This window comes from Microcaecilia unicolor, chromosome 7 (genome assembly GCF_901765095.1).
Source record: "Microcaecilia unicolor chromosome 7, aMicUni1.1, whole genome shotgun sequence".
In the NCBI taxonomy this organism is placed as follows: domain Eukaryota; kingdom Metazoa; phylum Chordata; class Amphibia; order Gymnophiona; family Siphonopidae; genus Microcaecilia; species Microcaecilia unicolor.
This window is the reverse complement of record NC_044037.1, coordinates 15,995,123-16,011,315: the sequence shown is the minus strand read 5'-3', so window position 1 is coordinate 16,011,315 and position 16,193 is coordinate 15,995,123. Positions and strand designations below refer to the sequence as shown.

At 47.1% G+C, this 16,193-nt stretch overlaps 1 protein-coding gene across 1 annotated transcript in view; it reads left to right on the top strand.

Annotated features, from left to right (window-relative positions):
- The window catches only part of MAGT1 (magnesium transporter 1), a 63,302-nt gene that overhangs the window by 36,453 nt on the left and 10,656 nt on the right, over window positions 1–16,193 (top strand). Inside the window, exons 7-8 of the mRNA XM_030208907.1 lie at window positions 2,007–2,070; window positions 3,650–3,724. Of these exons, the coding sequence (XP_030064767.1) occupies window positions 2,007–2,070; window positions 3,650–3,724 (139 nt within the window). The remainder of the gene's footprint in view (window positions 1–2,006; window positions 2,071–3,649; window positions 3,725–16,193) is intronic.

The following is a 16,193-nucleotide window of genomic DNA, read 5'->3' as shown; positions in this document are numbered from 1 at the left end:
ATCACTGGATGACAGAGAGGTAAAAGGGGCACTTGGAAGACAAAGCCATAGCGGAGAGATTAAATTAATTCTTTGCTTTGGTCTTCACCGAGGAAGATTTGGGAGCTATACCGGTGCCAGAAATGGTATTCAAAGCAGATAAGTCAGAGAAACTGAATGGAATATTTATAAACCTGGAAGATGTAATGATGCAATTTGACAAATTGAAGAGTAGCAAATTGCCTGAACCGGATGATGGTATTCGTCCCCAGAGTACTGATAGAATTGAAAAATGAACTTGCAGAACTATTGTTAGTAATATATAATTTATCTTTAAAATCAAGCATGGTACCGGAAGATTGGAGGGTGGCCAATATAATGCCGATTTTTATTTTATTTTTAAGTTCCAGAGGTGATCTGGGAAATTATAGACTGGTGAGCCTGATATTGATGCCGGGCAATATACCTGGTAGAGACTATTATAAAGAACAAAATTACGGAGCTTATTCAAAAGCATGGATTAATGGGACAAAGCCAACATGAAGGGAAGTCTTGCCTCACCAATCTATTACATTTCTTTGAAGATGTGAACAAAACATGTGGATAAAGGTGAGCTGGTTGATGTTGTGTATCTGGATTTTCAAAAGGCATTTGACAAAGTACCTCATGAAAGACTCCAGAGGAAATTAGAGAGTCATGGGATAGGAGGTAGTGTCCTATTGTGGATTAAAAACTGGTTAAAAGATGTAAAACAGAGAGTAGGGTTAAATGGTCAGTATTCTCAATGGAGAAGGGTAGATAGTGGGGTTCCCCAAGGGTCTGTGCTGGAACCGCTGCTTTTTAACATATTTATAAATGATCTAGAGATGGGAGTAACCGGTGAGGTCATTAAATTTGCTGACGACACTAAAGTTATTCAAACTTGTCAAAGCGCAAGAGGTTTGTGAGAAATTACGAGACTGGGAGACAGAGCATCCAAATGGCAAATGATAAAGGGGATGGGACGACTTCCCTATGAGGAAAGGCTAAAGCCGCTAGGGCTCTTCAACTTGGAGAAAAGACTGCTGAGGGGAGATATGGTAGAGGTCTATAAAATAATGAGTGGAGTGGAACAGGTAGACATGAATCACTTGCTTACTGTTTCCAAAAATACTAGGACTAGGGGGCACACAATGAAGCTATAAAAAAGTAAATTTAAAACAAATATTTCTTCACATAATGTGCAATTAAAATCTGGAATTTGTTGCTGGAGATTTTAGTAAAAGCAGTTAGCGGGGTTTAAAAAAGGTTTGGATATCTTCCTAATAGAAAAGTCCATAAGCCATTATTAAGATGGACTTGGGGAAAATCCAGTGCTTATTTCTAGGATAAGCAGCATAAAATGCATTGTACTGTTTTGGGATCTTGCCAGGTGCTTGTAACCTGGATTGGCCACTGTTGGAAACAGGATCCTGGGCTTGATGGACCTTCAGTCTGTCCCAGTATAGCAACATTTAAGTTCTTGTAGTTAAATAAATCCTCCTTTCAAACTGCTTCTCTCTGTTTTCTACTACTATCTGCACCTGTCCCACCACTCCAAAAAATGCCCCCAACCCAAAAAATTATGCCCTGCAAACTACTCCATCCTAAAAAGTACTCAGCTCTCAGAAACTATTCCCCACAACTGTTCCACCACCCCAGAAACCAAGCATTTACAACATATATACCTTAACACTCCCAGACAAAGGGCTGCACTGACACAAACACACAACCACAGCTGACACGCACAATACCCCCACAGCCATCAACCTACAGGCAACAGACATACATTCACCCACATAGCAGATTTGGAAAGAATTACTTGTGCCACGCTCCGCATACTTTCCCCACTTGTTTGCTTTGCATTTCTTCTTCATTTTATTTTTTTCTCTTATTTTGGGATGTTTCCATTTTATTTTTTTCTCTTATTTTGGGATGTTTCCAGTTTATTTTATTCTTTTTAAATATTTGAATCGCCTCATGACTCTTTTAAAAATTTTTTTTTGCAGAACTATATCCATGGAAGTAGTCAGGCACAGTTTGTGGCTGAAACCCACATTGTTCTATTGTTCAATATCCTTTTTAAGAAATTGCATATGCTTGTTCACCTGGTTTTACTCTCTTCCCTTATTTGTTACTAGTAAAAAAGGCCCATTTCTGACACGAAATAGGCACTAGCAAGGTTTTTCTCTGAGTGTGTATGTTTGAGAGAGTGTGTGTGAGAGTGACTGTGTGTGAGAGAGAGAGTGAATGTGCAAGTGTGAGTGTGTCTGAGAGAGAGTGTGTGTGTGAGAATGAGCATGTGTGCAAGTGCGTATGTGAGACAGTGTGAGAGAGAGAGTGTTTCACACAGATACAGTGTGTGCAAGAGAGAGAGTGTGTTTCACACAGATACAGTGTGTGCGAGAGAGAGAGAGTGTGTGAGACACAGACTCTCTGTGAGACTGAGTGTATGAGACCAAGAGAGTGTGTGAGTGACTGTGAGGCATATTTTCAAAGCACTTAGCCTTCCAAAGTTCCATAGGTTTCTATGGAACTTTGGAAGGCTAAGTGCTTTGAAAATATGCCTCTGTGTGACACATAGAGAGTGAATGTGATACAGTGTGAGACATAGTGTGTGTGAGAGTGAGAAGGACATTGACTGTGAGAGAGAGAGAGAGAGTGTGTGTGTGACAGAGATACCCCCCCCCCTCTGGTGTCAGGCCCCCCCCTCTCTCTCTCTGGTGTCTGAGCGTTACTGTGCAGGACGCTGAGCTCTGGCTGTGCTTCAAGGAACTGACCGATCCTATTTAATAGAATGCACCTCCAACATTCTGAAGCCGAGAAACCTCGTGTGGTTGGTCACTTCTGCTTGTGACGAACCCAGAAGTACGTGATGTCAATTCAGGAGATGGATATAGAGAGCAGGAATGCCTCAGCCTTGCAATCAGCTTCAGAATGTTGGAGGTGCGTTTTATTATATAGGATTTGTTCAGTTCTGGTTTTCAGGAAAACTTGGGGGGGGGGGGGGGGGGGGACAGTTATTAAGGTGCAGTAAAAAGTGAGCTTTTGCCGCACCTTGATTTACCACAGGAGTCTGCAATCTGTGGTATAACAGTCCCTAAGGTTGCTGACTCCTGTGCCAAATTAATAACGTTGCTTGTGAGCCACCTCATAAGCAGCATTATTCCAGCAGCCCGGGAGCATTGGGCCTCAGAGCTGTAGTCTGTGGTGATCTAGTGGTCATAGAGCAGGAGCGATCCCAAGTCATTCCTGCCCTGCTGGCACCTTCTTCAAAATGGCATCCTTAGTGGTAGAGGTTTGGCTTTAAAACAGCAAGGCCGTGGTTGAGAAGAATTAAATCAGATGGGTGAGGGTGGAGGAGGATCTTTGCTTGGAATGAGAAACACAGAAATAGGGTGGATCTGTAAGTTGAACCCTTAATTTGTTTACTAGGGGCAATCATAACAAAAAATTAAATAATAATGTAAATTATCTTTTTAAACCAGACATCTGAAGAGCATGTGACTAGCTTGGTTAATGGGATAGTTTTGTTTTTCATGGTTTAGCAAATGGGTGCATTCATCTACATTTCTAACATGTTTGTGAATCTGTGCCTGGGGTTGAATGTTGGGGGACATGTCTACAGATGAACCTTAAACAGTTTTCTCAGATGGTGGAGTTACTTTGGGAATGGTTCTTCTACATGAAGCTGCTACATCCAACAGGGATATTGGAAAACGCAAGAGTGAGTATAAAGTTTATACTATAAACCTCAATAGCAGCATGTCAGATACTCTCTTCACAGTTGCCGAGTGACTAATTTGCTTTGATTTGTCTTCTTTTTGTGATCAGCGGAGGATTTCTTTATCTGGGGATCATAACTAGCTGAAATGCCATTGAAATTTAATTTATTTTTCTTGATCACCACGAACATACAATTGCCCAAACTTAGGTTGTTAGATGGGGTTTGAACTGTTGTTGTCTTCAATCCAAACCAACTGCTTAATACGTTTTACCAAATAAAGGTGTTGAGAAATAGAATACATCAGCTAATCTTAGTCATTACTCTATTCAAGGGCCCTGGTGTACTTTTTATTTATTTATTGATGATTATAATATATTATTTTTACTTTTACTATAAATAATCCCTATAATGTTATAAGGATGTGATTTTGAAAGTGATGTCTGCTTGTAAAAAATAACAATCATTTAATTTTGTGTTCCTTTGCATACAGCTTTAAGTAGTATTTAGTCAGAACTTAGCTTCTAATATCACTGGTCAGAGATGGCTCCTATATATGGTTTCCAGTGATGTCAAAAGTCAGGTTCCTTCTATCAAAAGACTTCATGAAGAATGACCTTATTTGTAAATTGTAAAATGGATGTTTCCAAAATCTAATTCTTATGTGGTAAGCGATTATGATATCTAATGTAATAATTTGTATCGTCAACGTTCCATGGCTGTCTGTCTGTCTGGGTTCGTAACATCCTGACGTCAGCAAGCCTCCAACGTTCCCTTCCCTCTCACTGTCCCGCTCTTGTGTAAAGACAAAATTATGTCAGAGGGCGGAACAGTGAGAGGGAAGGGAACGCAGGAGGCGAGCTGATGTCAGGATGTTACAAATGCAAGCAAGACAAGTGAAGGCAACGGAACGCTGGACATGGAGGGGAGGAGAGAATCGCTGGACACTGATGGGAGGGCAGGGCAGAGGAGAATCACTGGACATGGAGGGGATGAGAGGTGAGGGGAGATTCACGGGACACGGAAGGGAGGGCAGGGCAGAGGAGAATCGCTGGACATAGAGGGGAGGCAAGGGAATCGCTGGACATAGAGGGGGGAGGCAAGGGCAGAGGAGAATCGATGGACATGCATGGGATGGGAGGAGAGGAGAGAATCGTGGGACACGGATTGTGGGGCAGGGTAGAAGATAATCGCTGGATATGGAGGGGGGAGGGCAGAGGAGAATCACTGAACATGGAGGGGAGGTCAGAATCGCGGGACACAGAGGGGCGGGCAGGGCAGAGAAGAATCGCTGGATATGGAGGGGAGGGCAGGGCAGAGGAGAATCGTTGAACATGGAGGGGAGGCCAGAATCAAGTGACACCAAGGGGAGGGCAGTGCAGAGGAGAATCGCCGGACATGGAGGGGAGGCCAGAATCAAGTGACACCAAGGGGAGGGCAGTGCAGAGGAGAATCGCCGGACATGGAGGGGAGGCCAGAATCGCGGGACACAGAGGGGACAGCAGGGCAGAGGAGGATCGCTGGAAATGGAGGGGAGGCCAGAATCGCGGGACACGGAGGGGACGGCAGGTCACAGGAGAATCGCTGCACATGGATGGGAGGTCAGAATTGTGGGATACGGAGGGGAGGGCAGGGGAGAGAGGAGAAATTGCTTTGACGAGAGCCTTAAAAACATAATCACCTTTACAAGATAGCCTTGCTAGCGCCTGTTTCATTTTTTTGAGAAATGGGCCTTTTTTACTAGTTTATATATAACTAGTAAAAAAGGCCCGTTTCTGACACAAATGAAACGGGTGCTAGCAAGGTTTTCCTCGGAGTGTGTATGTTTGGGAGAGTGTATGTGAGAGTGAGTGTTTGAGAGTCAGAGTGAAAGTGTGAGTCCAATCCATGCTCCTCTGTCACCTGGCCCCTCCATTCATCCCTATCCAGCATTTCCGCTGTCTCCCTGAGGCCTGCCCTGCAATCCATATGCATCCATGGCCATCTGTCCCCTCCATTCATCCCTATCCAGCAATACCCCTCTCCCTGAGTCCTGCCCTTCCAATCCATGCCCATCCATGCTCCTTTGTCACCTGGCCCCTCCATTTTTCCCTATCCAGCATTTCCCCTCTCTGCCTGAGGCCTGCCCTGCAATCCATATCCATCCATGGCCATCTGTCCCCTCCATTCATCCCTATCCAGCAATTCCCCTCTCCCTGAGTCCTGCCCTTCCAATCCATGCCCATCCATGCTCATCTGTCACCTAGCCCCTCCATTTTTCCCTATCCAGCATTTCCCCTCTCTGCCTGAGGCCTGCCCTGCAATCCATATCCATCCATGCCCATCTGTTCCCTCCATTCATCCCTATCCAGCAATTCCCCTCTCCCTGAGTCCTGCCCTTCCAATCCATGCCCATCTGTCACCTGGCCCCTTCATTTTCCCTATCCAGCAATTGCCCTCTCTCCCTGAGGCCTGCCGTGCAATCCATATCCATCCATGCCCATCTGTCCCCTCTATTCATCCCTATCCAGCAATTTCCCTCTCTCCCTGAGTCCTGCCCTCCCAATCCATGCCCATCCATGCTCCTCTGTCCCCTGCCCCCTCCATTCATCCCTTTCCAGCAATTGCCCTCTCTCCCTGAGCCCTGCCCTCCCAATCCATGCCCATCCATGCTCCTCTGTCCCCTGCCGCCTCCATTCATACTTTTCCAGCAAGTCCCCTGTCTCCCTTCCATGACCCCCCCTTGCATCCATGCTCCTCTCTCTCCCATGTCCCAGCCTGGCCCGCCCTCTTCTCCCCCCCCCCTTCGCATCCATGCTGTCGTTTCTCCCCTGCCCTCCCGCTCCCATTGTTGTACTTTAGTGGCCACCCTCTTCTCTCCCCCCAACATGGTTTTGTTTTTTTTTTTGTCTTGTTTTGAAATTTACCTCCGTGGCTGTTCCGGCAGCGAAGCGTCAGGGAAGGAGGCGGCGCTCAGCCTCTCGACGTCTAGGTTTCCCTTCGCTGTGTTCCGCCTTCTTTTGACGTCATCCTTGACGTCAGAAGAAGGCGGAACACAGCGAAGGGAAGGCTAGACGTCGAGAGCGTCGCCTCCTTCCTGACGCTTCGCTGCCGAGCGTTGCGATTGGTTGAGTGTCATTGCTCCGCCCTCGACGTCATCACGTTTGACGCGTGGGCGGGGCAGACACAATGCGATCTCACCCCCCTTCACTTAGAATGTTGGCTAACTAACAGAGGCTTCATTAGAACGTTGGAGGTGCGTTTTATATAGAGAGATGATTGTCCTTAATCTGTGCAGTTCCTCCCTTTAGAATCCTATTTCATATTTTGCACTTCCTGCATGTTAAGTGCCAAAATGTTATGTTAACTGTAAACCTCTTTTAATTTCTCAGTCAGTTGATGCAGAGTAAAACTCATTAAGCACGTTAACTGTATTGCAGATAACATGATGCAGTTAACTGCACATCTTCCTGTGGCATTAATTGCATCACCTTAGCTCTCTTGTTAGCAATTAATGCACAGTAACAATCTCTATGTTAACTGTAAGGTGCATTTTCCATCAAAAAACAGGATTGAATCGGGCACAAAAGTGGGTGATGTTGCAGGAAGGAACAGTTCTTCTGGAGTTCTGAACTTAGTGTAAAGTTCTTAGTGTGCATGCACCTTTTTACATGCAAGAGTTTTCTCAGGTCCAAAGCTCAAAATATTTAGGCAACTCTTGGAGGTTTAGAGAGATGGTATATCTGATCAGTCCTGTCTACGGAAAACATCTGTAACGGCTAAGCAACAGTGCTTTAGTCTGTTGACAAGTAGGACTGAGTCAAGCACACAAGGGGGTGACTCCCAAGCTTGCCTATGTCTTTATGTAATGTCTCAAAATTTGAAGTAGCCCGCATAAAAAAAGAATGTGAAAGTTGCAACATTACCCAAGCAGATTGGCCAACATCTTGCCATCATTGTAGCCTGGTCCAAGCAGTAATGCAAAATAAAAAGTAGAAGTGAAAACTAGGTTGCTGTTTTACAGATTGTACCCATCAAGGTGGGTTTAAGGAGAGCCACTGTGGATGTGGTATCTCTACTTTGCTGAGACTGTGCTTTGATGTTCTAAGGAATATCTGCATGTTCATAACAGCATTTTATGCAGAATGCTAACCAGTTTGATGGAGCTCTTTCAATAAATGGTATGCCAGCTGTATTGGGGTCAAAAGAGACAAAAAGCTGTGTAGACTTGCTTATTCATTTTCAGATGAGTGGGAGAGAGCCCATTTACAGTCTAGAGTGGATTTTTAGGAGCTTTCTAACAAGGTTGTAGGAATCCATTATTTCTCAGTGATGCAAAAAGGTGTTACTATCTCAGGGAAATTTTTGGGATGAGTTTGTAGAACTACTTTGCTGTGATGAGACTGTGGCTCATAAGTCTCAGGTGCTTGGATTTCAGTCACTTTTTTTTTTAAACAGAGATGAGAACTGGTAGGAAGAGCACCTTCCATGTAGGGTACAAATGGCAACTTCATAAGAGCAGTTAAAACAAGGAGAAGCCTCCTGTTCAATTGGCTCTTATATGCAACTGCAGTTTGACATGAAGAAATTGTTCTCCGAGGACAAACAGGTTGCTTGTTCTCACATGTGGGTCGACGTCCGCATCGGCCCAGGAATCGGCATTTTGCAAGCAAAATAAAAACAAAGTTTTGCCAGAGTCTTCTGGCACGCATGGGCAGACGACTTCCCGCCCATCGCGTGAGCGTGCCTCCTCAGTTTTCTTTTCTCCGTGTTGAGATGCAGTAGGATTTTTTTTGTGCTCCTCTCAGGCTCAGGGAAAAGTCTTCGTGAGTAATTGCTATTTTCTCCTATTTTTTTCTTTATTTATCTTATTAAAAAAAAAAAAAAGAGCGCCTGTAGTGTATTTTTAGTTTTGTCCCTTTTTAAAAGTTTCCTTTGTTTTTTCGATGCGGTTGGGTTATTCCCTCATTTTTTTTTGTGCCCCTTTTCTTTAACAGGCACAATCGCGTCTTTTGATTTCGCCGAAGCTGTTTTCCCTTCCATGTCATCTAACACACCCAGCGGCTTCAAACGTTGTACTCGGTGCAACCGGACCATCTCAGGTACCGATACCTATGCTTGGTGTATCCAGTGCCTTGGGCCCGACCATAGCCCAGCTGCTTGTAGTCTGTGTCTTTGTATGAAGAAACAGACCCAAGCGTCTCGAGAAGCCCAACGAGAGAAGCTTTTTGGGGCTCGGTCCGGTCCTTCGATGTTGACATCGATATCGGTACCGAAGGCGTCGACATCGAAAGGAGCATCGACGTCGGGAAGAGAAGTAATGGCTGCTGAGAGACCAACTCGTGCTGGGAGCAGTGAGGCGTCGAGTGGGTCTCCACCTGCCTCGAGGTCTCCTGTTATGCAGGCCTCCTGGGACTGACCTTCGTCGGATCTGGCCCTGAGGAAACATGAGGATTCCACGTCCTCATCGGTACCGAGGAGTCTCGATGATGGGCGTCGAGTGAAGGCAAAGAAGCATCGTCGTCATTCTCCTTTGACACACGGTACCGGGAGCTCCGGGGCGTCGAGAGAGTCGGCAACCAAGAAGCGTCGGCGCCGAGAGGATCGCTTCCCCTCGATATAGGAGGTGCTGATGCGTCGGTCTCCTAGCAGCCCGGTGCCTGCTCCTGAGCCTCCATGGATTCTGACACCGCCTGCTCCATCGACCCCGCAGCCTTCTATGGCGGCTCTTGACGAGCGCATCCGGGCCTTGTCAGCTTTGGTGTTTTGGGTGCTTGCGCCTTCTGTACCATCTGCTACAACGATGTCTGGCCCTTCAACTGCGGTGAGGTCCCCGACTGCGGTGTCGCCTGTGGCATCAGCGTCGCCTGCCACCCAGTACAACTCCCCTTCAATGTCAGTGGAGGGAGCTTCGCCGCAGTTGGACCAGGCGTTGGCCTCTCGACATCGCCGTAGAGGACATCGTTCCTTGGCGTCGAGGCAGGTTCAGTGTCGAAGCACCTTAACACAGGCTCTGTCCGATACTGAGCAGGAGCGCTCGTGGGAGTCAGAGGAAGATCCCAGGTACTTTTCTTCTGATGAGTTCTTTGGGATTCCCTCTGATCCTTCCTCTCTGCCAGAAAGGAGACTATCTCCACCGGAGAGTCTGTCCTTTACATCTTTTGTCCGGGAAATGGCTACGGCTATTCCTTTCCCTATAGAGATTGAGGATGAGCCCAGGGCTGAGATGCTCAGGATCCTGGATTATTCTTCTCCACCTAAAGAGGCTGTGACAGTTCCTCTGCATAAGGTACTGAAGGAAGTCCTTATGCAAAACTGGTCTGCCCCTCTGTCTGGCCCTGTGATCCCGAAGAAAACTGAATCCCAGTATCGAATCCATGGTGAACCTGGATTGATGAGGTCCCAGTTACCCCACAATTCCATGGTGGTGGACTCCGCCCTCAAGAGAGCCAGGAGTACTAGAGACTTTGCTTTGGCGCCCCCAGGCAGAGAAGCTAGAATTCTTGATTCTTTTGGGAGGAAGACGTATCAAGCCGCTATGCTCGCCACCATAATTCAGTCTTACCAGCTCTTCACGAGCGTACACTTGTGGGACTCGATACGGCAACTATCGAGCTTGGTCGATGCACTCCCTACGGAGCTGGTCGAGCCTTTTTGCCAAGTGGTCAGGCAGTAGAAGGCGTGTCGAAAGTTCCTGGCCAGGGGTACGTTTGACACTTTTGATGTAACATCCAGAATGGTGCGCAGACTCTCATGGCTGCGCGTCTCTGACCTGGATCATTTGGTCCAGCAGCGAGTGGCGGATGATCCTTGCGTGGGGGGGGGGGGGGGGGGAAGCAGCTATTTTGGTGAAAAACTAGAGGATTTTGTTGATCAGATCAAGAAGTATAATGATGCTATGGATTCTCTCTCCCACTGGGTGCTTTCTGCTATTGCCTCCTCATCTAGGAGGTTTTTTGGGGGGGAAGAGGAGTGCTCCCTATTCCTATCCTCTACAGTTGGGAAGGTGTAGGTTGAGATAAGTTCCCTTATCTCGACGATTGGCTGGTGAAAAGCACCTCGGAAGCAGGTGCTCTATAGTCCGTGCGAATGACTATTCAGGTGTTAGAACTGCTGGGGTTCGTAATCAATTACTCGTCCATCTCACCCCAGTTCAAAAGTTGGAATTCATTGGGGTTCTGTTGAACACAAAGACAGCTCGAGCTTATCTTCCCGAGACAAGGGCAGACAACCTCCAACCCTAGTGTCCATAGTTCGAACGTCTCAACTGATCACGGCTCGGTAGATGTTGAGACTTCAGGGGCACATGGCCTCCACAGTTCATGTGATTCCTATGGCACGCCTACACATGAGATCAGCTCAATGGAGCCTAGCTTCTGGCCGCCTCAGATTTGGTTCCCTCTTCTGGAGTTGTCCTCCAAAGAACCGTGGAGATTGGAGTGTTTTCCAACCCTCAGAACGAGGGGGCGCTTCTGCATCCCAACCTCCAGCCTCTGGCTCTCACGGCCTGGATGTTGAGAGCGTAGAATTCTCTTCCTTGGGTCTTTCTGAGGATGTCTCCCGGGTTTTGCGTGCTTCCAGGAAAGATTCCACGAAGCGGTCTTATTTTTTCAAATGGAGGACGTTTGCCACCTGGTGTGATAGCAAAGCCCTAGATCCTCGCTCCTGTCCTACACAGACCCTGCTTGAATATCTTCTACACTTGTCAGAGTCTGGTCTCAAGACCAACTCCGTAAGAGTTCATCTTAGTGCAATTAGTGCTTTTCATTATCGTGTAGAAGGTAAGCCTATCTCTGGACAGCCTTTAGTTGTTCGTTTCATGAGAGGTTTGCTTTTGTCAAAGCCCCCTGTCAAACCTCCATGATTGTCATGGGATCTCAACGTCGTTCTCGCCCAGCTGATGAAGCCTCCTTTTGAGCCACTGAATTCCTGCCATCTGAAGTATTTAACCTGGAAGGTCATTTTCTTGGTGGCTGTTACTTCAGCTCGTAGAGTCAGTGAGCTTCAAGCCTTGGTAGTGCATGCTCCTTATCTCAAGTTTCATCACAACAGAGTAGTCCTCTGCACGCACCCTAACTCCTTGCTGAAGGTGGTGTCTGAGTTCCATCTGAACCAGTCAATTGTCTTGCCAACATTTTTTCCCCGTCCTCATACCCGCCCTGCTGAACGTCAGTTGCACAAGTTGGACTGCAAGAGAGCATTGGCCTTTTATGTGGAGCGGATAAGCCCCTTCAGACAGTCCGCCCAAATGTTTGTTTCTTTTGAGCCCAACAGAAGGGGAGTTGCAGTCTGGAAACGCACCATTTCCAATTGGCTAGCAGATTGCATTTCCTTCACTTATGCCCAAACTGGGTTGACTCTAGAGAGCCATGTCACGGCTCATAGTGTTAGAGCCATGGCAGCGTCGGTGGCTCACTTGAAGTCAGCCACTATAGAAGAGATTTGCAAGGCTGCGACATGGTCATCAATCCACACATTCACATCTCACTACTGCCTTCAGCAGGATACCTGACGCGACAGTCGGTTTGGGCAGTCAGTGCTGCAGAATCTGTTCGGGGTTTAGAATCCAACTCCACCCCCCTAGGCCCATTTTTATTCTGTTCCAGGCTGCACTCTCAGATGTTCTGGTTTTTAGGTCAATCCTTGTCATGTCCTCACTGTTGCGAGGCCCAATTGAGCTTTCTTTGTTGTTTTGAGTGAGCCTCGGTGCTAGGGATACCCCAAGTGTGAGAACAAGCAGCTTGCTTGTCCTTGGAGAAAGCGAAGATACATACCTGTAGCAGATGTTCTCCGAGGACAGCAGGCTGATTGTTCTCACAAACCCGTCCACCTCCCCTTTGGAGTTGTTGTTCTTGTTGTTTTTTGCTATTGGATATAACTAAGCGGGAACACTTATACGACGGGCGGAAAGACAGCCGCGCATGCGCCAGAAGGCTCTGGCAAAACTGTTGATGTTTGCTTGAAAAATTGCCGTTCCTGGGGCCGCCGTGGACGTTGACCCAAGTGTGAGAACAATCAGCCTGCTGTCCTCGGAGAACACCTGCTACAGGTATGTATCTTCGCTATATAGCAGTTCCCTTTATCCCTGTATTTTGTGAGGTTAGCATTGTGTATTCTTGGGTGACTTTCCCTTGTGTGCTGTATGGTACAGTCTAGAGTGTTCTTTTGTGTGGCTTCCTTTATCCTTGACTGCTGGTGGCACAGCCTTGTGTTTCCTATAGGAACATCTGTCAGTCCCATTTCCCTTGCGTTCTTAGCTAGCGCTGTGTGCGTTGCTGCTGCTCCTGTCCCTTTGGGGACCCCTTGTTGTTCTTTCTCCCCTTCCCAGTGTATGACTCGGTTTCTGTTTGGCTGTGAGGCCCGCACGCTTGGACTCTGTGTGAGTGGGTTGCCGATAGGCCTTGAGGCCCGCCTGAATGCTCTAGCTCCCATTTTCTGGTGGTGCTAGTTGGTTGTTGTGTGTGTGCGGGGCTTGGTGGCTGGGGTGGTGCGTAGGGCCTGTTCGGTCTACCCTAGGCCTTGGCCAAAACCCTACACTAGGCCTCGGCCTGGGCTCAAGAGCCTGGGCTCAAGGGCTCACGACCAGATTAACACACAACTTCAATGTCATCATCTCATTCAGTTTCTGAACAGACGTCCCCCACCTTGTATGCTTGCCACGGCCTTCAGTGTGTTTCACTGAACACTTGCTACCGTACTCCCCCAACATTCCTTCACTGACTGACTGTACAATTGATAATAGCAGAAAACATAAGTCTGTGATTTTCTTCACTAGCGTTCTGTTATGACTAGTATAGTCAATGTATCTTACTCCTTAAAACTACTTTAAAAGTCTCCCAGTGCAGTCATGGGGAGTATTGTTCGGGTGGATGGAAAGTCCAAAAACTCTTTCAGTGCTTCCTAGTCAAATCACAGAAATCTTGATCTTTTAACAAGGAAATGTTAAGATGCCAGTGGCCTTTCCATTATCCAGCTCTATCTGTATGTAATGTTAAAATGATCCAGTAACGGTCAAGAGTTTTGACAGGAATACCGCTCTATCTAGCTTATTACTTAAATGTCAGACTTGTGAGTTCTTTAACCAAGTAGAGCGCTGCTGAGCCCGATATTCAGACCAGGTTCTACTTGGCGGCTGGAGAATCCCGGGTTTCACCTGCGCTGACTGCCGTTCCCCAGAGGTTGAGCCCCTAGGTGTGGGCGGTCTGCAGGATGGGACAGAGCTGGAAGCGGGGTGATGAATGTATCAGCCAGGCAGGCAGCAGGCCAAGAGAGTAATCCAGGTACAAGCAGGAGGCAGGCAAGAGAGTAATCCAGGTGCAAGTGGCAGTCAGTACGCAGGAGGCAGGCAAGAGAGTAATCCAGGTACAAGCGGTAGGCAGGCGGCAGGCAAGAGAGTAATCCAGGTACAGGTGTAAGTCAGTAGGCAGGTGGCAGGCAAGAGAGTAATCCAGGTACAAGCGAACGTCAGTAGGCAGGCGGAAGGCAAGAGAGTAATCCAGATGCAGTCGAAAGTCAGTAGGCAGGCGGCAGGCAGAAGGGTAATCCAGGTACAGGCAAAGTCAGCAACGAGGGACCAGTAGATAAGAAGCAGAGTTAGAAACACCTACCAAAGTAGAAGCCAAAGCATGGAGTCCAGGGAGAGCTCAGCTGATAAAGTGCTGGCATCTGACATCAGCAGGGAGAAGGGGCACAGCCATAGGACAAGAGCAGGGGAAGGAGGAACCGGAAGACGAATAGGAGAGAAGCAAGGGAAGCCAGGCAGAGGAAGAGCAGGCCCAGGTGGGTGGAAGCAAAGCAATCAAGGAGCCTGGAAGCCAGGCAGAGAGAGAGAGAGAGCAGAAACAGGTGCATGGAAGCAAAGCAATTAAGGAGCTTGCAACCACCGCTCTCTGAACAAACCCAGAGAGGACTACACACACATGGCTCAGGCAGTGCCAGTCAAGTGTGCATGTCGACGGGACCCTGTGCAGCCCGAGGACGCCGCTTGCGTTGAGGTAGGGGACATGACATTAAATGGATGGTACTCAGAAAAAAAGTCAGCTATACATATGAGTGGAGTTGAAATGTGTACAGTAATCAAATTTGAGAAATCATATTTCACTAAAATAGAGAACTGTTTTTTAATTAATTGAAATCTCTATTAGGCCCGTAAGCATTAACTAAATGTAAGTTCCTTATCAAATTTGTCTTTCTGGGTTCAGGTATGTGTGTTCCTGCTCTTTTTTTTTTTAAAGTTTTTATCAATTTTTCTTAAATTATAACAAAGTATTTTATCCAACCACATTTAACCCGATAGATACAAATTACGGTAACCGTCCTGTCCTATCCCAACCCCTCCCCCTTACTGGAGGCACCGTCAGAAATATCTGTAAAACAGAGAACACCACCTTCTTATATTTCCCTTCTCCCATTCATCCTCAGACTTTATATAAATGAAATCTCAGTTTCTTCCAGCTAACCAGCTCTTATTTTGTTACATTTGTACCCCGCGCTTTCCCACTCATGGCAAGCTCAATGCGGCTTACATGGGGCAATGGAGGGTTAAGTGACTTGCCCAGAGTCACAAGGAGCTGCCTGTGCCTGAAGTGGGAATCAAACTCAGTTCCTCAGTTCCGTAGGACCAAAGTCCACCACCCTAACCACTAGGCCGCCACTCCTTATATGCGTCTCACATTTTGTGAAACTTAATCAGCGTATTCCGTCTAGGCACAGTTAATTTAGACATCAGGTATACATATTTCAGTTTCATTTTTTTGTGTGTACCTTCTCTAACAGTAAGGATTTATGAATTAATATGCATACTCCTCAACACCTAGAATTATGAGGCAGAGAAGCACTGTCTGACCCAACCCTTCACCATCTGTTTTTATTTATTTACTAGTAAAAAAGGCCCGTTTCTGACACAAATGAAACGGGCGCTAGCAAGGTTTTCCTCGGCGTGTGTATGTTTGGGAGAGTGTATGTGAGAGTGACTGTGTGAGAGACAGAGTGAAAGTGTGAGTGTGTGTGTGTGAGAGAGTGAGTCTGGGTGTGAGTGTGTTTGTGAGAGTGTGTGTGTGTGAGAATGAGAGTGTGTGCAAGTGTGTATGTGAGACACAGTGTGAGAGAGAGTGTGTGTGTGTGTGTGCGAGAGAGAGAGTGTGTGTGAGACACAGATTCTCTGTGAGAGTGAGTGTATGAGACCAAGCGAGTGTGTGAGTGACTGTGTGGCACATAGAGAGTGAATGTGATACAGTGTGAGACAGAGTGTGTGAGAGTGTGAGTCAGAAAGACATTGTATATGAGAGAGAGTGTGAGCCCTGCCCTCCCAATCCATGGCCATCTGTCCCCTGCCCCCTCCATTTATCCTTTTCCAGCAATTCCCCTCTCTCCCTGAGCCCTGCCCTCCCAATCCATGCCCATCCATGCTACTCTGTCACCTGCCCCCTCCATTCATCCCTATCCAGCAATTCCCCTCTCTCCCTGAGCCCTGCCCTGCAATCCATATCCATCC